Source organism: Scylla paramamosain, chromosome 3 (assembly GCF_035594125.1).
Source record: "Scylla paramamosain isolate STU-SP2022 chromosome 3, ASM3559412v1, whole genome shotgun sequence".
NCBI lineage: Eukaryota > Metazoa > Arthropoda > Malacostraca > Decapoda > Portunidae > Scylla > Scylla paramamosain.
In genome coordinates, this window is record NC_087153.1 from 37327521 (window position 1) to 37353021 (window position 25501).

At 44.0% G+C, this 25501-nt stretch overlaps 1 protein-coding gene and 1 long non-coding RNA gene across 9 annotated transcripts in view; one reads left to right on the forward strand and one right to left on the reverse strand.

The window, feature by feature from the left end:
- The first annotated feature begins 6143 nt into the window (after positions 1-6143).
- LOC135116110 (uncharacterized) overlaps positions 6144-25501 on the forward strand; it is a 176208-nt gene continuing 156850 nt past the window's right edge. For 5 of the 8 annotated variants that reach the window (XR_010276183.1, XR_010276179.1, XM_064033344.1 and 2 more), the window contains exons 1-3: positions 6502-6969; positions 24857-25024; positions 25220-25376. Coding sequence is in view for 6 of the 8 variants with exons in the window: in XM_064033344.1 (XP_063889414.1) it covers positions 24858-25024; positions 25220-25376 (324 nt within the window). In the remaining 2 variants the exon portion in view is untranslated. Of the gene's footprint in view, positions 6970-24856; positions 25025-25219; positions 25377-25501 lie in introns of all 8 variants that reach the window. The other 3 variants (XM_064033327.1, XM_064033320.1, XM_064033363.1) reach the window with 3 other exon arrangements.
- On the reverse strand, positions 13900-14929 carry LOC135116491 (uncharacterized). Its single transcript, XR_010276360.1, has 2 exons — positions 14454-14929; positions 13900-14124 (listed from the first exon to the last, which is right to left on the reverse strand). It is a non-coding gene; the product is annotated as an uncharacterized LOC135116491 (long non-coding RNA).

Sequence of the window (25501 nt, forward strand, 5' to 3'; positions counted from 1 at the left end):
AGTCATAGTATTTTCATAGTTAATCCTAGTTATATTCTTGTTGGCGTTTGGAGTATGAAGTCAGTCCCTGCAAATTGGTGTGTTTATACGATTATATGTCGCGTCGATCAGGTGACAAGTACCAGCCACTTTCTGGTCGCGTGGATTGTTGTATGTTTTGACAGTGCACGCTTCTTTCTCTCTCTCTCTCTCTCTCTCTCTCTCTCTCTCTCTCTCTCTCTCTCTCTCTCTCTTGTTATTACTCCACCCACGCACCCTCAATTTTTCCCACACCCACGTCTCCAGTCCTGCAAGCATAGCGCTGTCTTCACCCATAGCCACACCCTACGTCTGCCATACACTCACACGTACATCTTTAGTCACCACACCCATACGAACTGCCCACACCTAGCCCTCCAACACACACACACACACACACACACACACACACACACTCGAGCTATAGCCTACCATTAGGAAGACTGAAATAAAGTGATCGATTAGAGTGATTTATGAAGCTTATCATTCGTTGAACTTGTTAAGAGTAAGGTAAAATTATTTATTTATTTATTTTTTTTTTATCTTCCCTAGTTTCATTTTATGCGCTTCTTCAGTCATGTTTTATTTTCATTTATCTATTTATCTATCTATCTATCTATCTATCTATCTATCTATCTATCTATCTATCTATTTATCTATATATATATATATATATATATATATATATATATATATATATATATATATATATATATATATATATATATATATATATATATATATATATATATATATATATTAGCGAAATCAAGTGATCCGTTCTTAAATAATTATGAACTTGACCATCTCTCTCTCTCTCTCTCTCTCTCTCTCTCTCTCTCTCTCTCTCTCTCTCTCTCTCTCTCTCATGACGGTGGAGTCACTTTTCTAACAGAAGTTTTGTCTTAAATAAAAACTTTCGATCCTCTATCCTCTTCATCTTTTATTTTTATCGTTATTTTTGTTGTATATCAGGCTCAAATTCTTATAGTAGTAGTAGTAGTAGTATTAGTATTAGTAGTAGTCATATTAATTTAATTTCGCCTGGAAGGATAGACAGTTAATAACAAAAATGATAACATCAACAACAACAACAACAACAACAACAACAATAATAATAATAGTAATAACAATAATAATAATAATAATAATAATAATAATAATAATAATAATAATAATAATAATAATAATAATAATAATAATAATAACAGAACAATAAGGAAAAAGAAATATTAATTACAAAATATAATTACAATACTAAAAATATAAATTGCATTTTACAACATTTTACAACGGCTTATCATCAATATCACCACTACTACTACTGCTGCTACTACTACTAGTACTACTACTACTACTACTACTGCTGCTAATACTATTACTACTAAGCACACATAAATCGCCCGTACTTCGTTTAATTATTCTCTTGTCAGCATAACACGTTGCTATCAAAGGGAGTTACGCACACTGGCTTAAATAAATGAACTATGACATTTTAATATTAGGTTAGATATTTCCAAGTCAACTCAGTACATACGAAATACAGATGTCTTATGCTCTATCAGACCCTCATGGCTTACAGCAACAGTTTCGTATGGCGGCTGTTGGAGTGACGAGAGAGAGAGAGAGAGAGAGAGAGAGAGAGAGAGAGAGAGAGAGAGAGAGAGAGAGAGAGAGAGTATAATGTGAGTGCTGGTTCTCCCGCCGAGGACTTATCAGGGGGTTAAGTTCACGATAAAAGGATAAACTCTTAATGTGTACATATTTTTCCTTGTATTAATTATCACTGATGAACAATTAATGTGTGTTACTTTATAACAGTACCACCTCCTTTTTTCATATTAACGGCAATATTCAGTTTCTTTATTACTGTATCTGAACGCAATTTTCTGCTTCCTAACGTGTGAGAAAACGTTCGACACTTTCAGCGAGATGCACGATGTTTGGAAGCTACCTACTCTGCTACTCTCGCTCTACTCAGTGCTCAGTTTACGGGGTCACGAGGTCACGGGATCCTGTCAGCGGCACTAGTTTGTGACCTTGATGTTTTCACTGCGCATCGATTAGAGTGAATACAAAAGTCAAGGTGGTGTAGGGTAGTTACTTTCAGTCCAGTCTTTGCATCATCGATCCATTATGCTGTGAACGAAGATGACTGGAGGGTCCCTATTCTCAAAGGCTTCGGCACCTCATCGAGATTGCTTTTAAAAGGCTCTAATGGAATTTATTGCGGCATTTCGATGATTGTGGTCATACTTCAACAAGGATTCCGCACCATCAATGAAAAAAGGCCACCCGATGTCGCTGTGTTCCCTGCGTGGTGGCGGTGCGCATTTATCCTGTCAATATCCTGTCACTACCCTGTCACCATGCTGTCACCAAGCTGTCACTCTTCCACAGCCATGGTGGTGTGGGTCGTGGTGGCGCGCGTGGTGGAGCGCCTGCCCCTGTTCCTGCAGCGCCGCGTGCCTTCCCGGTACAGCATCATGCCGGGGTTACGGGAGGCCTTCAGGAGGGCACGGATGATGCACCTCGGCGGCCTGGTGTGCCTTGCCGTGCTGGTGGTGGCCATGGTGTACCACGAGGACACACAGACACTCACCCACCTCAAGAAGGGTGTGGCTAATACCTACCTGGCTCTGGTGCCACCCCATCCCGACGGCCTTGGCACTGGCCAGCTGTGGGATGTGATCAGCCAGCTGGTTACCTCGGCCGTGCTCAACCAGAACATTACCCACAACGGCACCTTCAAGGGCGCGGTGTCCCTGCGCCAGTTCAGGCTGACCCAGAATGAAACCCGAAGCTTTTTCCCTGACTGTGACTTTTCTCGCTTGAACAAGGCACCGCTGCAGGCCCCTAACAGTACCGAGGTGCCGCAGGCGTATCGCTATCGCGTCGTGGAGCAAGTGGCGTGGGTGTATGGCCACCGGTGCCCTTACCCTCCGGAAGGCTACAGCGTCTATCTGGGGGACCTTAAGGGCTACGCCGGTGACGGGAACGCTACTGTTATGTTTTCAGGCGTCAATGTCACAATCAACTTGGGCGTGAACCCTCAGGAGGTGTTGAATGAATCCCTCTTGATACTGGACGACCTGCAACGGCACTCATGGGTGGACAGCCTCACCATGGCCCTGCTGGTGACCTTCCTGGCGGCCCAGCCCAACTCCGCCACCCCCACCGCCATCACCATCGTCTTTGAAAATCCGGTGCAGCGTGGGGGCGAGGACAGCAACCCTTCTCCCCGCTGGTGGTCCTCGCACTCCATGGTGGCCGTGGACCTGCGACCCAGCGACGTTGTGAGCGTGCTACTGACGGTGTTTCCCTTCGTGCACGTCCTCGTGATGTGGTTTGAGGCTAACGTTCCCTTCGCCCTGATACTCACCAACAGGGGCGAGGCGGCGAGGCGCTGCATCACGCTGGTCACTGCTGTCCACGTGACCGTCCTGGCTCTGCACATTGCCGCCGTCTGCCTCCACTACTCCTCCTGCTACGAGGCGCGCGAGGAGGTGAGCAAGTATTACGTTTCCTTTGACATGAGGTTCAACCCCAAAGACTACGAGGACAAGAACACCAACCGAATATTCTCTATGTCTGCAGAGGGAGGAAGACGTGTAGGACAGGACAGCGAGGCGGAGGGAGGCATGGACGGGAAGGTGCCTGGTCTCAAATGGGACCCGGAATACAGGATTAGCGTGCGGCGGATCACTCTGGCTCGAATCTTGTACCTGAAGGCCACGAGCTGGACGCTGCTGAGTGTGGAGGTGATGCTCTACCTAGCCAGCTTCACTCTGTTCCGGCAGCACTACAGCCACACCATCCAGACCGCCATGAGGACCATCCGTGGCGGCATGTTCCGGGCTACAGTAACAGTGGGGCCCCTCCTTGCTCTCCTCGCCCTCACCTCCTACCTTCTGCACCGTGCTCATCCCGTACAGGGCGGCGAGGACTTCCACACCTTCGCCGCCGCCTTCAGGGAGACAGTGAGCGCTGTGTTGGGTGTCGGGAGGGGCGTGGACGTGCCCAAGACGACCGTGGAGTGGGTGGTGGGGGTGACGCTGTTGGCGGTGGGTGTGGTGGTGACGCTTCTCTTCTGGCGAGTGTGTCTCAGTCCTGAAGAGAGTCGAACCATGAGTACCCAAAGGTTTCCCCTCCACCCGCTCTGATGCCCCTCTCGCTGCCCCTTATGGTTACTGCTCCACCTCCTTCCAGCCATCTTTCCAGGGCATCTATATCCCCACTCCTCCTTCTCCCTGCGTCTCTCCTTTCACTACCCCATCTCTTCCCCTCCAACCTCCTCTCGTATCTCCTTCCTTCCTTCCAGTCCTTCCAGCGTCTTCCAACATTCTCATCTTTTCCTCTAGTCTCCTCTGTCCCTCCACTCCTTTTCTCTCTCCCTACAGTCGTTCCAGCATCCCCCTCCTCCTCTCCAGTCTCTCCAGTTCCTCCCTCTTCTCCTCCAGTCTCTCCAACACTTTCCTCTTCACCTCTAGTTCTTCCGGCATCTTACCTCCCTCCTCCAGTCTCTCCATCGGTGACTCAAACTTCCTTCTCTTTTTCCCTCCACCTTCACTTGACTGGATGAAGAATCCTGATGTTGGAGGGAGCGAGGAAGGGAGAGAGGAAGAAGAGAGAGGGAATGAGGAAAAGAGAAAGGGAGCGAGGCTGGAAAGGGGGAAGGAAGGGAAACAGAAATGTGAGGAAATGAAGGAAGGTAAAATACTAGAGAAGGGAATCTTACTTGGAAATTATACTGTATGTTATTATTTGTCTTGTTTATGTTAGAAAAAAATATAAATGTATAAAGTGACTGAAATGGTTGAGTTTCACGTTTGTTTGTCACGATGTTGGTTACTATGCGTTATTTACGTCTAAGTCTGAAGTGACAGGGTGAAACAGTGAGCATAGGAACACAGGTCCATGAAGAGACTGTAATAGACCAGCTGACCCAAACAAGGCAGCTCCTGAACATCTGTCATCATATATACATACATACATACATGCATAAATTTGTCCAACGTTTTCTTGTGTTGTGTTATTGCTTCACTCACGCCTTGATCTTAATCTTGGTGGTACAGGTGACAGAATATCTTACTCACTCACTCACTCACTCACTCAGTAGCTCATTTATCACAGCTATAATCAGAAAAAAAAAGAAAGAGAGAAAAGGGAGAATGAAGCACTGAGACAAGCAAACAAATTGATCCATTGGTTGATTGATTAATTGAATTTGTACTTACCAGCATCTCCTGTAAGATGAAAACAGAATTAAATGAACAGCATACGGATTTTTAATAACGTACTTAAATTACTACCTACAGCTATGAGATACCAACAACTAGCAGTCTCTTCAGGTGCTCCTTCACTGACTCAACCATCCCTTCAGTTGTCTCTCTGCACAGTCCCAACAGCAGCAACACCATCAGCATTCATTCCCTTCCCTGTTTTGTCCATCATTACTCCAGGCTGTAAACATCATTACGAAGAAGAGAAGAAAGACAGTGTTACGTGTTTTTGAGGGAGTAGGTGAAAAAAAAAGTTTCCTCTCTTATTGTTGATAGAAAGTAAAGAGGTGTAAAAAAAAAAGAGAGAAAAAAGAAGAAAAACTATTAGTACACTGCCTGTATGGAAGAAAACGAAGGTTGTTTTTGGTGGAGGTAAGCTGATGTGATTAGGTTGTTATATTCTGTATGGAAGATATTACGATAAGGTTTGTGACTAATTTTTGCATTTTTGCGAAGTCAGATGAAAAGGACTATTGATTTTGTTTTCCTTTTCTTCTTCTTCTTCTTCTTCTTCTTCTTCTTCTTCTTCTTCTTCTTCTTCTTCTTCTTCTTCTTCTTCTCCTCCTCCTTCTCCTCCTTCTCCTCCTCCCCCTCCTCCTCCTCCTCCTCCTCCTCCTCCTCCTCCTCCTCTTCCTTCTCCTTTTCCTTCCCCTGCTCCTCCTCCTCCTCCTCCTCCTCCTGTTTTTCTGCCTGTTTTTCTCCTTGTTCTTCAGCACTGAACGCGCAAGTCACATTCATCATCACCTCGTTTCTTGCTGCAGAACGTGGATGACATCAGGCATTACATCACGTTATGCCCGCACTTGCCATCACCGCCCTGTCTCCTCTCTTCCCCGTACACCTGTCACCACGCCCGAGGTACTCCCCGTAGAGGTGCCTCCCGCAGCCGGAAGCCTCCTCGGCGGCGGCACAAGGTCACCGCCTCCGCCACTTTTACCTGGTGGTGTTGCCGTTCCGTCGCTCGGCCTTTTTTTCCCCCTCCTTCTTTCCGCCTTTCACCGCCACCCGTGAACACCTGTGCGTCGCCAACACTTTGCTGTCCTGTGTCCCTCACCTGGGCGTCGATGGCACTGGTGGTGAGGGTAAGGCCACGCCCGCGCCCCCAGCAGCTCGGTGCCTGACTCCCCTAATCCTACGTTTGGCGGTGCCTGGCTGGCTGACGGACTGGTCGTAGATGAAGTACCTCAGCGAAATCTCGTACACAAGACGTAGTAAAGACTGAGCTGCTCCCCCCACCTGCCGGACCGCGGCCTGTAGCGTGTCCTGCACAGCGGCCGCCTGTATGACAGACCGACGCAGCCCGACGCGTGACCACACTCCCCCAGCAGGAGCCTTCACGCCCGCTGCTCTCATGGACTACTCTGAGCGCCGCCACTGAACGTGTGAGCGTGTGCGGCTGTCAGCGATTGTGCGTGTACGTGTGTACGTGTGTGTTTGTGTGTGTGTTTCTCGAGTTCGGTGTTAGTGTGTTAGTTTAATGTGAGAATTGTGTTTAGAAAAAGAAAGAGGGAATATTATAATTATTTGTGTGTGTACTGGGTGAGTGTGGTTGAAGGGACGTGGAGTTAGTGAAGGAAACCACGTGCTGTGAACACCTGCTTGGGAGAATCCACCACCACAACCACCACCACCGCCACCACCACAACCACCACCAACACTACCACTAAAGGTAATACATCTTCGTCTTCGTGAGATTTATGAAGGTCAGCGTTGCGGTTTTGTTTATGAAGGAAAATTAACACTGTGACATGGAACTTTCAGACACACACACACACACACACACACACACACACACACACACACACGATGATTGTAAGTGATGTGTGTGTGTGTGTGTGTGTGTGTGTGTGTGTGTGTGTGTGTGTGTGTGTGTGCTCTTTACAAGGTGTAGGTGTTGGTGAGTTCATGGCAAATATCGTCCCATTTAGATGTGGACGAGCAATGGTTCTCTCTCTCTCTCTCTCTCTCTCTCTCTCTCTCTCTCTCTCTCTCTCTCTCTCTCTCTCTCTCTCTCTCTCTGTTCACCACCTGCCCACTCATTTACTCACTTTTGCAACTAACACCTGGAGCTACCTGCGCCCTTTGATCCAGTGACCCAGCAGGTGAGAGGAACCACACAGGTAAACACAGGTACAGTCTCTCTTTATGGTCTCTTTATGGTCTCAAGCAACCTTCACTCACTTCCACTGTTGCCTTTCATCAATCATAAGTCCTCTCATCTACTGACACCAACAAAAGGTAGCAATAGATTCTCAAGAGACCAGAGAAGGATTTGAACCAAGAGAAGAAAGTGAATACCGTAAAAGAGTGATATTTTACAGCTACTGATCATATTACTCACACCAAAACAGTCTAACATAAGGTGGCAAGGTTTCTCAACAGATCAGAGGACATGAGACTCAGTGAAAAAGCTGAATACAGTAGAAATGTGACTATGACTATTGATCATATTACACACGCTAGTAACTTCACTCCTCTGAGGTGTTGTAAGTAGGTAATCTGCACCTTGTTTTAATAATTGCTGCATTCTCCTGTCTCCCTAGCAGTAGCGTTACTCCTTTATTGCATGTATTACACACGCCAGGACCTTCATTCCTCTCTGGTACAGTAAGTAGGTTATCTGCACCTTGTTACAATAATTGCTCCGTTCTCCCGTCTCCTGTGTAGGTTATGCGTATGTAACAGGTTCTTATCGCTCGTTGTGCTGTAAGTAGATGTCTCAGATGATAATGAGATGTGGTGCGTGCGTGTGTGTATGTATGTGTGTGTGTGTGTGTGTGTGTGTGTGTGTGTGTGTGTGTGTGTGTGTGTGTGTGTGTGTGTGTGTGTGTGTGTGTGTGTGTGTGTGTGTGTGTGTGTGTGTTACATTCTTTTTCATTGTCGACAACATTCAGAAGGGGATACGAGACTAAAACAACAACAACAACAACAACAACAACAACAACAACAACAACAACAACAACAACAACAACAGCAGCAGCAGCAGCAGCAGCAGCAGCAGCAGCAGCAACAACAGGAACAGCAGCATTGAACCATGACAACATTTTTAAAGTCCCTCTTATTTTCATTTTATAAACTCGAATAATTGGGAATCATTAAGAGAGAGAGAGAGAGAGAGAGAGAGAGAGAGAGAGAGAGAGAGAGAGAGAGAGAGAGAGAGAGAGAGAGAGCACCACTATCATTGTTATCAAAAAACCCTTGCTGCGGCAGACACAATGCTGAGATGCGCGCTGCCCTAGAAACCAGAGCGGGGGCAGCAGCACACACACACACACACACACACACACACACACACACATCCCTGGCAATGAACATCAACACCAACCCTTATTAAACTTGACGCAAAAAAAAAAAAAAAAAATGCCATCTTCGTTTTGAGATCTCTAATGTTTATGTTCTTTTTATTTATTTATTTATTTGTTTGTTTTAATCAGTATGTTGAGTAGGGTCTCTCTCTCTCTCTCTCTCTCTCTCTCTCTCTCTCTCTCTCTCTCTCTCTCTCTCTCTCTCTCTCTCTCTCTCTCTCATATATATATATTGTTGTGCCCTTGGCCTTAACACGTGAAAAGAAGGAGGAGGAGGAGGGGGAGGAGGAGGAGGAGGAGGAGGAAGAGAAGTAGGACCAGGAGGGGGAAGAAAAAGAAGAAGAAGAAGAAGAAGAAGAAGAAGAAGAAGAAGAAGAGGAAAGAAAGAAAGAAAAATGCGCCTAATTAATCGGAATTTCAAGAAGACATACTGATATCATAAATTTAACCAGCATTGCTTCTCCCAAGGCTGAATAAAAATGTTATGGGTTAAGTTAAAAAGAGCATGACTTCCGGGCGCCACGTGAGAACAGTAAGAGTGATCGAGTGTGTCAAATATTTTTAGTAACGCCAGTTTTATTTTTCCCCCATCAGATTTGTGTATACAGGCTTAGTTTACTCAGATATAATATGTATACTACTGCAGGTGGCATACTGTTATTGGCAGTAAAGAAAAAAAAAATCTAAGCAGCTTTCCCTGTCGCATAAGATAATAGAATCAATATTTATTTATGACTGACCCAACTGTATAATGTTTTGTTGTTGTTGTATATCATTATCACTTCAGTACTTCATAATTTATTCAGATTTTTTTTTTTTTTTTTTTGTGCTAAACGATGCTTGGATAAATTTATTTTGTGAGATAACATAGCAGTGGTTAACATTAAGTTTCGTTTAGTCAGAAGTCTAGCCAAGTATTTTAATCTACAATGAGCTGCTTAAAATTATCATAAATACATTTTTCTTCTATGTTAGGTTATGTAAATATGAAGTGAGGGACAGTCTTCATTATATTGTTTTGAAAGGCTTTTTCATCCTTATAACGTGCTACTTGAAAATATCATGAATATATTTTTTCCCCTCTATCGTTACTATGTGATGACAAATTGCATTCTTCGTCTGCTTCTATTTTGCCTCACGTACTTCCTACAGTATAAGAAGATTACGCATTTAAATTTATATATTAATAAAAATTATTATGGTAATTTTCTTCGTGTCCTGCTTCTAATTTGCTTTTCTTTCCCTTCGCATTTTGCTTTCTTCTTTCCTTCACGCAGGCCATCCTCACGCTTGCCGGCGCTCTCTTGGCATCGTCTGGTTACACTTGAGTGCGGATGATGTGTGGCGCTGATTGTGTGCTAGGCCTACTTAGTTTATTTGCCGGATGTGACCCTGTGAGTGTGTAGCAAGGCCAGCAGGGTAACCACGCGGATGTCATGGTGCTGAGGAGGTGTGGCGAGGGAGGCAGTGTCCGCCGACCCACGCAGGTGAGAGAGAAAGAGAGATAGATGGTTACTATTACGGCTATCAGGCAACAACAGATCTTATAGCTGTAACTAGGCTATTTCATTTATCTGCAATTGCGTTTTCACCAAAAGTTATTACACATGTTTGTTTGATGTATTCTGTTCGCTGAATGCAGTGTTGTATCACACATCGTCGGAAACGTCACTTATTCCACAATTACTTCCTTAATATAATGTTAATAGCACTTGACCGCCATGTTTGGAAGTGTTTACCGTGGCGGAGCTGTGTGCGTGTGGCTACTGCCGTGCCCTCTCTCTGTTTTGCTTACTTGGAGATTGTCAACTCTTTGGCGGGGGGTTGACATGGGCCTTTGCCTTGCTGGCCTCCCATATCTCCCCATACCCTTGAGAAGATGAAAGATGAAAAAAAAAAAAAAAAGTAACGTAATGATGTATAGGCCATATCGACTAAGTATATCATATTACCAGAAAAAAAAAGTAAATGAAAATCTATATAGTTTTGTCTGCCAGAATGAAACAGGGTACAACTTCAAAATAATAACTTTCAGACGAGTGAGGGAGCGCTGGAAGGGAAGTGAGGAGCAGAATTTCGCTTGTGATTGTGTACCACTTAATTATACAGTGGCCTGCTAATGACACTGGACCTTCGTGCATGAGGGGAGTAAGCTGAAGGTCGCCCCTGGTGTTCCTAATGATCAGTCACGCATCGCTGGACCTCATTTCAAAGGGTTGCGGTGTGTGTGTGTGTGTGTGTGCGTGTGTGTCAGGAAGGGGAGGGGCAGGGCGGCAGGTTGATAGGCTGCTACTGGCTGGCTGTTTCGTAACTAAAGAGTGGTTTTCGAGACCCTGAGAAGCTCTTTCTGACGTGCTGTGTTGAATATTATTAGATATCCATCATGGTTAGATTAGCTACCTCTGTTATTTTAATTGATAAGATACTAAGGTTTAGGATAAGTTTAGAATGGGTGTTTCGTAACTGTCGTGTGTTTATCGAGACCTTTACGTATCGTGTTGAGTATTACTGGAAGTCCATCAAATGAAAAGTTAGCCTCTGTTTTTTTTTTTTTTAAGGATGTGCTGGGATATATTACGTTTAGATGAGTTAGGTTAGATTGGTTGATGTAGCTAAACCCTAACCTGATCTAACGCATCCCTAAAACAGCAAAGGTGGGTAATGTTCATGCGATTCTCGTGTATGGTTAAAGTGATGATGTGTCAGCCTGTTGTGTGAATAAATGATGCTCTGATCGCTCTTGTGTCGAGTATCGGGTATGCTAGATCAGAGGAAGGCTTAATTTACTCGTTACTATCTTGTTCAAGTCATGAGTCCAGAACTGTATTAATTCAAACCCCTCCACCGCAATAACACAGCGGCATAACATTAAAACACTGTGCTCGATCTTTACAGGCGCCTGCAAGAAAAAGAGAGATTAAATGGATGGATTTTTCAATGTCTAACCAGTAAAATGTTTAGAAATGGATGTGTGATGAAGATAAATGTTTGAAAGTAGCTTGAGATTTAGAAGTTTAAGCAGCCGCCTGCATGATCCTAGCCTAGTGCATGATTAAGCTATGGATATTATGTTGACAGCTGTTTGGTTTATCTGTTATTATTTACAAGTTTTATATTATTTTCGAAATGACGACAGTTTAGCACATGTAAAAAGATAGAGAACATAGTAATTACGCAATTCAAGCCTGTCGTAACGAGTGAATGACCCCAGTAAACAAGTACGGAGGCCATTGAATGCATCGGCGACGTTTCTATTAGTATTAAACATTAGTTAAAGTTATGAGGTACATTAATGGATTAGTTTTACACCATGGTCATCGGTATAAATAATGTAAATGTTCTACTCGGATGCACGTAGAAATATATGCTGGTAAACATAATAATAGATGTTGGCTTTGCATTCACTGATTTTTTTTTTTTTTTTAATCACAAGCTTTTATATTTTTTTTTTGAGTTTTGTTAGTTTGTGTTGCCTTCATTCACTTTCATCTCGATTGACTCAAGCAAAATTCTACTTCCCTCCTCCACTTTTTCTTCGATTCTATAATTATATCAGAGTTTAATTTTATATGGCGTCATTGATTGGAGTGCCCTCTTCTCCCTGATTCACTCCTGTTATAGCCGTCAAAGAGAGTGTTGCCATACCACACTAGAGCCATAGGATAGGAATAGGATAGCCATAGGATAGAAACTTGATATTCCACCATTGATCCAAGTAAAATTCCGCTTTCCATCAGTCCTTTTCTTCGTATAATACAGAATTTAACTTCATATGGAGTGTTACTTCCCCCTATTTACTCCCTTAATATATGTATCAGAGAACGTTTCCATGTCACAGTAAAGCCATAGAATAGAAACTTAATATTCAACCATTGACCTAAATAAAATTCCTCTACTCATCCTTTCCTTCCACGCCATAATATAGAGTTGTGCCTCATATAAAGTGTCCCTTTCCCCAGTTCACATCCGTTATAACTATCAAAGAAAGTGTTTGCATTCCTCACTACAGCCGCTGAATAGAGACTTGATATGCCACGGCCCCACACTACCCTGGTGAACTCTGGAACTCCTTGCTTGCTTCTGTATTTCGTCCTGCCTTTGACTGAACATTTCTTGCGCTTTGGATAATTCTTTTGGATGCACTCTGGGGACTGGAGGAGAAAGAAAAATCTCTCTCTCTCTCTCTCTCTCTCTCTCTCTCTCTCTCTCTCTCTCTCTCTCTCTCTCTCTCTCTCTCTCTCTCTCTCTCTCTCTTGCCACTGACCAGAGCCTCACACACACACACACACACACACACACACACACACACACACTTATCATCTGTCTTGCCGTGGGTGACACATGCAGACGGCGGCGTAGTGACTCACAGAAGGGGTGTGTCAGGTTGTCAGCGAGTAGCGGGCCTTGTGGCTGGCTCATTAAGTCCAACTGCACACTTAACGAGGACTTGTTAGTCAGGTGGTACTGTATTTAAATGAGACAGTGAGCCAACCTACTTTGATGTGCAGGAATAGTACGTGCTGGTGTGAACAGTTATATAGGATTACACAGGTAGAACAGACACCGGAATTGTGGACGTATAGCGATGGTACTTGCCTGCCTGTTGCTACTAACAACGAGTACGTAAGGGAGGACTAGATAAAACAGGAAGGCAAGGGTATAACAAGGATAGCTGCTTAACTGTGTACTGCTGTTATACTCTGTTTCAATGAGCGTGCCATAGTGATTTTACCAGCTGAGGACAAACACATACACAAGCATCACTGCCACTGACACTCTCTGATTGGTTTTTCGTATCCTCACCGCCCCCTTACTTTAAAACGCACCATACCATATTTATTTTATTCCTGTTAAAATATGTTAGAAATTTACTTCATTTCTGTCAAAACTGATGCGGTAAATTGACCTCATTCCTACCAAAATGATAATTATTTGAATAATCCAATGTCTTTTAATTACTTGAGTGTTTTTGTCACACGCTTTTGAAATAAGACGGGAACATGCAGACCAATCAGGAAGTGAGAGCACCGGTCAGTGGGAGTGTTGGCGTGTTCACAGGTCCTCAGGTGGCTAAATTACTGTGACAGACTTGGCGAGAGGGCATCATAAACCTTCATGAGGGAGAACAAAACATAAATGTTTGATAAAGTTGGCTGTAAAAAAAAAGAAATAGGAAGAAACTGGTTCTCAAACACAGTAGTAGATAAATAAAACAGACGCAGTAATCGGGTTGCAGGTGACGAGTCAACAGGAAACCTAGAATATTACACAAATTTATGGATGGAAAGTGGAAATAGGCAAGCATGTTTTATTCAGGAAATCCCACGTGTAGGCCTGATGGAGTCCTGCATCTTCCCTTGCTTTCTGATGCTCTCTTGTCTTATAATGCAAGAGTGTTGAGATGCAGCAGACTCACCACGGCTGTAAACTGTGTGGTGGGCGCTGCCATCCCCCAGAGGGCCCAGCAGCTAGTAGTGAAGGCGTCGTTGTCCTAAGCTCTTGCTCTCCTCAGAGAACTCCTGCAGAAGTGAAGTTTCAGATTGAGCCAAGAAAGTTATTAATGTTGAAGTGTGTGTGTGTGTGTGTGTGTGTGTGTGTGTGTGTGTGTGTGTGTGTGTAATGAAGTTAAATGAAAGTGTAATGATAATAGGGATTACTGTTGTTGTTGTTGTTGTTGTTGTTGTTGTTGTTGTTGTTGTTGTTGTTGTCGTCATAATCATTATTACCATTATCGTTCTTTTTATTGAAATTCTTAATGTTTCTGTTACTGTTGTATTTTTTTTCTTCCCATCACAAACAGTAAGGAATATTCGTATCCCAGAGCTGACTAATTCACCACTTTACTCACACAGTTCCCCGTAGAGGGCGTTAGTGTTGATGCCAACATCCCCACCACACCACAAGACTCACGCCAGTATTCTGATCAGCTTTGCTCTCTTATCACAACTATTTTTAAAGGCCACAGAGATAATTAGTCGGGTTCTCAGAACTGTTTCTCATTTTAATAATATAGATGTATTGTTAATCTGTCACTAGAACCATAAAAACACCCTTAAAAACCAGTGTAACTTCAAGTGTTGGAGAATATGGTCATTATCTCCACACACACACACACACACACACACACACACACACACAATATAGATTCCCATCCACTCCCACGCCTGTTCATTTCCTGCCCTTACACAGAGACGGACTGGATTGCCTCACCGCCGCTGGTTATCTACACTCGTGACGAACCATTGTTAGTATCAGCTGCGCGTCGTCACCACTAACAACTATTATCACCGTCTTAACCACCACCACTACCACCACCACCATCACCACAGACTTTCTCCATCTTTCCGGATGACGCAAGCCTGGTCTCTCTCTCTCTCTCTCTCTCTCTCTCTCTCTCTCTCTCTCTCTCTCTCTCTCTCTCTCTCTCTCTCTCTCTCTCTCTCTCTCTCTCTTCGGAGAATCACTGTTACACCATCCCTTCTCACCCCATTCCTCTCCTCTTCTCTCTCCTCCAGCACCACAACATTTTCCTCCTCCTCCTCCTCCTCCTCCTCCTCCTCCTCCTCCTCCACCTCACGACAGTATGATGAAATTCTCTGATAGTATCACAGTGAATTATTCTCAACATGGGTTCCGCCGCAAGGATGAGAGATAGATCCTGTGGTGTGTGGTGTGTGGTATGTTGAGTCTCTCAAAACGAAGGATGCATGGTGATAAAATAGTTGAAGTTAAAAATTTTAGAGATATTTGAAAGGTTCGATAAGATCACTGTAGGGGATTACTTAACCGTTGATCGATTAAATATTATGAAAAAGGACTGACGAAGCATTTGTTTAGCCGGTGGAAACAAAGGATGCGTGATGATCTAATTGAAATTGCAAGTTTGTGAGATATTTGGAAGATTCGTTAACAATGCAGAGATTACTTTGCTGCCGACCAACCGTAACCGTAACCGTTTATCGGCCGTTAACATCTGGAATTCCCCATTACTGAAGTTACGAGTTTTGAAATGATTGAAAGCTTTAACAACAATGCAGAGAATGTCTTTACTAACCCTCAAACACTACAGGACATCTGAAATTCCCCATTATTGAAGTTACGAGTTTTTTTTAAATAACTGGAAGATTTGACAACAGTGCAGAAAATTGCTTTACTAACTATTAAACATCACAACAAAACGTAACAGCTGCTGGACAGACATATATTTCATCCGGTCAGTAGCATCACGGGTTGCCTTGGTGTGTCATTGATGAACAATTACAGCCTTGAAGAACAGACGAGACAAAGTATTTAGACCAGTTCCTTCTAACACGGTGAGATAATATTGTGTGTCATCAAGGCGCCTCCAAACCTGAATTGCCTCTTCTTATTTTTTTTTATATTTTTTTATCTATTTATTTATTTTATTTATTTTTTTTAATGGGAGAGAAAATTAGCGTCTTTTTTTTTCCTCCTTAATTTACTTTCTGTCTTGGCATCTTTCTCACGTGCACAAAAAAAAAAAAAAAAAAAAATTACACATGAAAATTTTCCACACATTATTTTTAAAACGTTACTTCTTTTCTTACGCTTTTCTTCCTTTCCTTCTCTCTCTTTTTTTCGTTGTTTTTATCATCTATCTATCAATCTATCTATCGTTCTTTCTTTCTTTCTTTTTCTTTCTTGCTTTCTTGTTTGCTTGCTTGCTTGGATATTTGTTTTTTTTATGATGTAGTCGTAGTAGTAGTAGTAGTAGTAGTAGTAGTAGTAGTAACAGAAATACCAGACCTTATCTCAATGTACTGAGTTAATTTTCCTGTTGCTTCTTTTTGAGTTCTTTCCCTTCTCTCTCTCTCTCTCTCTCTCTCTCTCTCTCTCTCTCTCTCTCTCTCTCTCTCTCTCTCTCTCTCTCTCTCTCTCTCTCTGGAGCGGTTGGTGGGTGGGGAGCAGCCTTCACCTTTACTATCTATCCTACGTGTCTCACTCGAGGCTATGTAGCTAATCACGTCTTGCCTCGTAAGGGCCAGAAGGTCTAACTAAAACTTTGATCTTCCTTTGTGTTTTTCGTTGTTGCTGGTGGTGATGGTGGTGGTGGTGGTGGTGGTGGTGATGATCTTCTTCTTCTTCTTCTTCTTCTTCTTCTTCTTCTTCTTCTTCTTCTTCTTCTTCTTCTTCTTCTTCCTTTTCTCTGAATTGTTTTAATCATGCGGTTGCGTGTTAGTTTTGACTGTCCTGTTCCAAAGTATTATTATTATTATTATTATTATTATTATTATTATTATTATTATTAGTAGTAGTAGTAGTAGTAGTAGTAGTAGTAGTAGTAGTAGTAGTAGCAGTAGTAGTAGTAGTAGTAGTAGTAGTAGTAGTAGGAGGAGGAGGAAGAGGAGGAGGAGAAGAAGAAGCCGCTGCAGCAATACTAGTAGTACTTGTTGTTGCAGTAGTAGAAGTAGTGGTAGTAGTAGTAGTAGTAGTAGTAGTAGTAGTAGTAGCAGTAGTAGTAGTAGCAGTAATAGTAGTAGCAGTAGTAGTAGTTGTAGTAGTAGTAGTGGTAGTAGTAGTTGTAGTAGTAGTAGTAGTAGTAGTAGTAGTAGTAGTAGTAGTAGTAGGCTCGAGTCGACGTCAGTGCACGAGGGTTCTGGACAAGGGGACAGAAAGCATTCATGGACATACGGATCTTTGACCCGATGGCCGCCTGTCACCACGAACTCTCCGTGGAGGCCGCCCACCGCAAGAATGAGCAGGAGAAGATCCGAGCGTATGGGGAGAGAATCCAACACGTTGACCAGGGCAGCTTCACACCTCTGGTCTTCACCACATCTGGCGGGATGGGCTCCAAGGCTCAGTGCTTCTACTCAAGACTAGCCGACCTAATGGCAGAAAAGAAGCACCAGCCAAGGAGCCATGTCGTCGCATGGATGAGGTGCCGTCTCTCATTCTCCCTCCTCAGATCTGCCCTCCTGTGTCTCAGGGGGACAAGGCATTCCACTCCCATACCTGCAGACTTAGGAGGCCTCGACTGTGAGGCTACAGTGGTGGAGAGTGGCATAAGAGTAGATAGAGTAGAGGTAGAATGAATTTATAGTTAACAACTAATGTTTATATTATAGAGTATTAGATATGGTTGGATGCCACAGTCATTAGCGGGAGCTGGGGCTAATGACCTCCAAGTAATGGAGCCCCTAATTGACACATCAATAAACATGGGGTGGAGGTATTTGTAGTAGTAGAAAAAAGTAGTAGTAGTAGTAGTAGTAGTAGTAGTAGCAGTAGTAGTAGTAGAAGAAGCAGCAGCAGCAATAGTAGTAGTACTTGTTGTTACAGTAGTAGTATTAGTAATAATAGTAGCAGTAGTAGTAGTAGTAGTAGTAGTAGTAGTAGTAGTAGTAGTAGTAGTAGTAGCAGCAGCAGCAAACTGTTTTCTTGTTTATCTTCATTGTAACGAGTTTTCAACATTATAATTTTGATGTCATTATCTTTTCTTTGAATATCGTGTGATGCAAGCCTCCTCCTCCTCCTCCTCCTCCTCCTCCTCCTCCTCCTCCTCCTCCTCCTCCTCACTACTATCACCACCACCACCACCACCATCACCACCACCACCATCCTTTAAAACAATAATGATAATAGGATTGCCACACACACACACACACACACACACACACACACACACACACACACACACACACACACACACACACACACACACACACACACACACACAGGGAGGCAGCGTGTTCATGACTGGATTCAAGGCTTGTGGAGTGAAGTAAGGGGCGTGTGGTGGCGTGTCTTGTGTCTTCCTCTCCCGCTGCTTATAGAAAGTTGCACGCAGGAGGAGGAGGAGGAGGAGGAGGAGGAGGAGGTTGCAACATGACGTCTGATGCTCTGTGTGTATGTGTGTGTGTGTGTGTGTGAGAGAGAGAGAGAGAGAGAGAGAGAGAGAGAGAGAGAGAGAGAGAGAGAGAGAGAGAGAGAGAGAGAGAGAGAGAGAGAGAGATTTACTATTATCTTTTAATTTCTTTTCATTACTTTTATTTTTTTCTAGTTTATATATTTTTTTTTATTTTGCTTCATTTATTTCATTTTTCCTCTCGCGACCTCGCTGCACAAGACTTTCCTCTTTCTCTCACCAATATTCTGCCTGTTTCTGTAATGCAAGAGTTAACCAGTATTCTCAATCATTTATCTCTTATTCTGGTAAACTCTGGAACTCCCTGCCTGCTTCTGTATTTTCACCTTCCTATGACTTGAACTCCTTCAAGAGGGAGGTTTCAAGACAATTGTCCTTCAATTTTTGACTACCGCTTAGGACGCTATTCGGGGACCGGCATCTCAGTGGGCCTTTTATTTTTTATTTATTTTTCATTTATTTATTTATCTATTTATTCATTTATTTATTTATTTATTTATTTATTTATTTATTTATTTATTTATTTATTTTTGGCCCTTGGTCGGTGTCCCTTCTACATAAAAAGATGTATGTGTATGTATATGTATGCATTTCGTTATAGTTTTTTTTTTTCTTTTTTTTTTTTATTCTCGTCGGTATGTGTTCGGAAAGAAAAAAGAACAAACATTAGGAAAAAAAATGTAACGTGTGTGTGTGTGTGTGTGTGTGTGTGTGTGTGTGTGTGTGTGTGTGAGTGTGTGTGTGTTGGTTTCTGTCAGTCCTAAGTGTTTCTGTCATCGAAATTTTTATGCCTCATTGGATATAAACGTGCATGTCTGTTTGTTTGTAATCATCCTCCTAAGCCTCACTGCACACTGCCTGTTTGTTTATTTGTCTGTTCGCATCACCACTTCCCTCTATCTGCCCGTCCATCCTTCTAATGTCCCGTCAATGCAACCATATTTACCTGTCTATAACACCTATTAATCTTCACGCTATCTTCAACCATACCTCTTGTCTGTTGAAACCTTCCATTCCTTGCCTCTGTCTCACTCTGTCTGCCAAAACTTTCCTTCTCTTACCCCTCTCTCCTGTCTATCCTGTCTCACTGTCTGTCAAAACCTTCCTTCTTTTGCCTTATCTCCTGTCTATCCTGTCTCACTCTGTCTAAACCTTCCCTTCCTTGCCTTATCTGTTGTTTATCTTGTCTCACTCTAAACCTTCCCTTTCTTGCTTTTATCTCCTGTCTATCCTGTCTCACCGTCAAAACCTTCCCTTCCTTGCCTTATCTCCTGTCTATCCAGTCATATTCTCTGTCTAAGCCTTCCCTTCCTTGCCTCAGTCTTCTGTCTATCCTGTCTCACTGTCTGTCTAAACCTTTCCTTCTTTACTTCTATCTCTCATCTGTCTGCCTCTTGTCTATCCCTCCCCCTCCTTCCTCCACATCCCCACCAAGCACTAGCCACGGCTATTAGAGAGAGCGGGGGCGGCTTCCTCTTTCCCTGTGTCTGCCGGAGCTCGACGCCTCGCTGGTCTGGGCTGGCAAGGACAAGGAGGGAGAAAGGGAAGGGGAAGAGACGGGTAGGGGATGGGGAAGGGAGGAGAGCATAGCATCATTTGGCACGGCAGTCTCGCCTCCTCCCTTCCCAATACTAAATAACTGGTGCCTCTGTGGTTGTCGGTGTATTTATAGGTGTGGTCCGCTAGGCTACACGTGCTGGCCTCCTATAAGCGTGATTGCTGAGGGTGAGGGTGAGAGTGGTGGTGGTGGTGGTGGTGGTGTGGTAGATTTGTGTGTGTGTGTGTGTGTGTTTGTGTGTGTGTGTTTGATATTCTGTCATTGGTTTTTCGTTAGTGTTGGCAGTTGTAATATTAGATTCACGGGTGTGTGTGTGTGTGTGTGTGTGTGTGTGTGTGTGTGTGTTTATGCTCACTCACGTACATGCACTAAACTTCTAGACATCACATCTAAAACTTCCTTCACATCCACTACTAACACTAGCTCACTCAGCATCAGCCACCACATACCAGCCAACGCTCTCTCTCTCTCTCTCTCTCTCTCTCTCTCTCTCTCTCTCTCTCTCTCTCTCTCTCTCTCTCTCTCTCTCTCTCTCGTCACGTCAGGAAGTCATGTCACAAAGTCCAGGTAGCTTCATCAGAACACAAGGGGAAGCTGCAGGAAGCCATCAGGCCTACACGTGGCAGTCCCTGTATAGAACAATGCCAGCCTATGTCCACCCATCATGTCTATAAGTCAGATGGTAATGATGACTGATGAATTATATATCAAGACTAAGACTAAGAAGAACCAGGGTTGTGATAAATGGAGGTCGTTTTCTAATTGGTGGCGATGTAATTGCCTGGTAACCGATTTCTGTGAAGTGTTGTACCAGTTTGTGTTTGGCTCTACGTACTGACGCCTTCATTTATTTTCCTTCCCCCTTGTGTATCTGAAACGCTTCGCTCTCTCACCTTGACTATTTTCCAAGGCCACAGAGATGATTAGCCAGGTTCTCAGGAGTGTTTCTCGCGTTCATAATGTAAAGAATCTTGTTAATCTGTCACGAGAGCCGTAAAAACACCCTTAAAAGCAGACATGATCCCTCCTACTCTCTCTCTCTCTCTCTCTCTCTCTCTCTCTCTCTCTCTCTCTCTCTCTCTCTCTCTCTCTCTCTCTCGCCGTCTTTTTGTTGCCCTTAGTCCGAACACCTCTTGAGTAAATGATAAAAAAAAAAAAAAGTCGGATATGTTGACCTCTGCTCCACTGCGACACAAGGAAGCGAGGGGAGGGCCAGGCAGGAGGCACCTCACGCCAATACGGTCACTACTACATGCCGTGCCCCCTGAGAGAAGAGTGAAGTGGTGCAGCCTTTGAACTGTAACCCGTGACTTCCCCTTGTGTGTGTGTGTGTGTGTGTGTGTGTGTGTGTGTGTAAAATTAAGTAGTTTGTCGTCACCTTGGTAAATAATGTGAATGTCATCTATTTCTTGAAAAAGGGAAATATTTATAAAGTTGTAGCATCGATTATTTTGTACAGATATCCTTTTTTTTCCGTTCTTTCTTTGTTCCTTTGTTACTTTTTTCTTTTCTTTCTTTTCTTATCCTTTTTTTCTGTCCATTTATCTATTTATCAATCAATCAGTCAGTCTACCTGTGTATTTATTTATCTATCTATCTACATCTACATTTATCAAGGCATCTATATTTATCATTCATTCATTCATTCCTTGTTTTCCTTCTATTTTCTTTCCTTCCTTGTTTCTCTCTATTTATGTGTACAACTTGTTATTGTATTTATCTTTGTGGTGTCTTTTCTGTGTGTGTGTGTGTGTGTGTGTGTGTGTGTGTGTGTGTGTGTGTGTGTGTGTGTGTGTGTGTGTGTGTGTGTGTGTGTGTTTAAGTCCTTGTTGTTTCATTTATATTGTTTACAGTTTTCTCTTTAAAATTAATAAAAAAGAAAAACATAGCCAAAGAAAACACGCACAAATATTGAACACATAAAAATACTTACTGCAAAATGGATGGCAGGAAAACAGAGAAAATAAGGAAACTAACGAAAGGATAATGAAGACCAATACGAATAAGCTTAGAATAATGAAGGCAAGTTTAAATAAGAAGCTTAGATTATATTGCCCGCGCTTGTTGTTAATTAAATTCGGTATTATTATTATTATTATTATTATTATTATTATTATTATTATTATTATTATTATTATTATTATTTATACCTGTTCTTTGTATGTCTTTTCTCCTTTTGATCTCGTATATTGTTTTTTTTTGTATTCGTAGTAATTATTTCATCTTTTTGTCTCATGTTAGCTTTCTTTTCATCGATTCAGTTTGTTATTATATTTTCATTCTCTCTCTCTCTCTCTCTCTCTCTCTCTCTCTCTCTCTCTCTCTCTCTCTCTCTCTCTCTCTCTCTCTCTCTCTCTCTCTCTCTCTCTCTCTCTCTCTCTCTCTCGTTAGCATTCTTTTCACAGCTTCGGTTTAATCTTAAGCTTCTTCATTTTGTTTTTACTTTTTTTTTTTCCATTAACTGACAGATGGAAACCCGTACCTCAATTATTGTCGTTCTCTTGTCTGTTTTCTATAATTTTCTACTTTATCTATGACAACCACCCTTCTTTGATTTCCCTTTCCTTTCTTAAGTATCCTTCATAATAGAAATATTCATAATCTTCCTTTTTTTTTCTCGTCGTTTATTCTACTCGTACTTGTATCTGTCTATTAGCGTTTTCTTTTATTTTCCCTTTTCCTGTTCCCTCATCTGTCCACACATCATATATTCATAGTTTAATTTTCCTTTTAGAGTATGAACTTCACCTTTCACTCTATTTGTATATCTTAATCTACATTTTCCTCTTGCTTCTCACCTTTCCTTTCTTTCTTCGGTGCCGCCACACATCATTATCAGAGAGAGAGAGAGAGAGAGAGAGAGAGAGAGAGAGACTCTAAAACGTCACAAGTTATACATGGATTGGGTTTCATAAGTGTGTTGCAATGCGTGGCCTTAAGGATGGAGATAGTGAAGAGAAAGTCATCAAGATCAAGAAACTGTATCCTGAGGAGCAGCGGAGCGCCACTGCTGTGTAAAGAGAAGGATGGCGGGACGCTCTTGATGTGCTGGGCTGCTTTCCTGTTGGTCCTTGGGCGTGGTGATGTCTTATGGTTCCTGTGGTTGCTGTAGTGAGGACGCCAGCAGATCAAACAGGCACCTCGTGCATGGCCGCCTGCTTGTGGTTTCTCTGCACGTGTGAAGGGCCAGAGATCGCGTCCTGATGGCTCCGAGCAGCAGTGTGTCTGGCAGGGAGCGCGGAGCCACGGGTTTAGAGGGGGCGTGAGGCGCCGCCAGCGCGGGGAGCCGAGACGGTATCGCCAGGGCTGCCAGCGGTGCGGGGGCCGAGACGGTCTTCGCCACAACTAATTTTGTTGAATTTTGTGGTGATGGGAAACCGAAGGGAACGGATGGTGGGTTGGGGGGGGCGTCTTGCGGCGAGAGTGGTAGGGGGAGAGGAAAGGAGAGGAAAGACGACGGGAGGGGAGGACCCGTCATGGAGGAAGATGGAAGGGGAAGGAGAAAGGATAGAGGTCTCGGCGGTGGGGGAGGTATCTCCGGGGAGATAGAGAGTAGAGGAAAGGATAAAGAGGGCGATGGGCGGGGAGGCCCCATGTAGGCGAAAGGGGGAAAAGTATAGGAGGGCCGGGGGTGGGGGAGGCACCGTCGGCGAGAAGGGAATGGAAAGGGAGCCTGCCGGACGTGACAAAGGGCACAGTAACTTGAGCGGGTATGGGGCGCGGCACCGCTTCAGGGCCGGGAGGGCGCGGAGCGGCGGCGGCGTTGTGCGGACGTCTGTATACTCCTTCCTGGCGGCATGGCCCGTCTCGGCGTCTTTGTGCCCCTTCGTGGCGTCACGCCCCTAATCCGCGTCTTCGTGGCCCTTCTCTGGCGCGCGCTGCAGGACTGCTGGAGTCTCGGCGGGAGACTGCTCGCTGGGGTTTTGCTCGGGGCATTTCAGGGGCAGTGAGAGGAAGTTCGCGGCCGAAGTGAGGAACCTCCCCAGTCCCTTCAGGCCAGAGCTGGCAGGAGGGCTCTGCCGCGCCCACTGCGACTAGAGGTCGGCCAAGGAGGTTCTGGTGGACGGAGGTGTCTGCTGGACGGGGGAGGGAAGGGAGGCCGATGAGATAGGGGGGTGTGAATGGAGGGTCTGCTGGAGGTGGAGGGAAGAGGGTAGCGATGAGGTAAGAGACGGTGTGTGAATGTCTGCTGGTGGGTGGGAGGGAAGGGAGGTGAGGAAATAGCGTCATTCACGTTCACGTTTCTCTTAACAAGTCTCAGGATCACTCAGTGCTCACAGCGCACAATTTAATGTATGATTGTTTCCAGTCCGCATTATAATATTTTTTCTCGTACAAATGTAAGGTATGACCTTTTTCATTATTATCATCATCATCATTATGTTGTTGATGGTGGGTTGTTGTTGTTGTTGTTGTTGTTGTTGTTGTTCCTTTGCTGCTGCTGTTGTTGCTGTTGCTACTACTACTACTACTACTACTACTACTACTACTACTACTACTACTACTACTACTACTACTACTACTACTACTACTACTACTACTACTACTACTACTACAACTATTACTACTTTTACTACTTTACTTTTACTAGTACTACTAGTACTACTACTACTACTTTTGCTACTACTACTACTACTACTACTACTACTACTACTACTACTACTACTACTACTACTACTTGCCTCCTCCTCCTCCTCCTCCTCCTCCTCCTCCTCCTCCTCCTCCTCCTCCTCCTCCTCCTCCTTCTCCTCCCATATCATCACTACTAACACCTCTTCCCACCCCCTCTCTCTTTCCCCTACAGGATGGCACCGCCCCGCAAACTCTCCCACTCGTGCTCGGCCGGCCTGTTCCCCACCTTCAGGCGCCTACAGGTGGGTGGCGACGGGCAGGTGGTAGCGCCCACCCCCACCCGCAGCCCCGCCCTCCACCGCGGTCCTGTCACCATCCCTCACGCCGGGGGTCTGTTACGGTGAGTGTGTGTGTGTGTGTGTGTGTGTGTGTGTGTGTGTGTTGTTATAATTATTGTATTTTTATCTTTATTATCCTTGTTATTGTTCTTCTTGTTCTTGTTCTTGTTCTTGTTACTACTACTACTACTACTACTACTACTACTACTACTACTCCACTAGCACCTTATCCTCCTCCCCGTGTACTCCCGGCGCAGGGTGTGGGCTGAGGTGCGGACTGGGGCACTGCACGTGTATCCCCAGCGGGCGGCGGCACTCCCATCCCTGGTCGTGGCACACCTGGCCCAGTGCTGCGTGTCCCTTACCTGCCTGGCGCGACCCTCACCTGCCTACTGCGTCCTGGTGCACCGCAAGGTAGGGAATGATGAATGTTGTTATTTTGTTGGTGGAGGTTAGGTATGTGATCTCTCTCTCTCTCTCTCTCTCTCTCTCTCTCTCTCTCTCTCTCTCTCTCTCTCTCTCTCTCTCTCTCTCTCTCT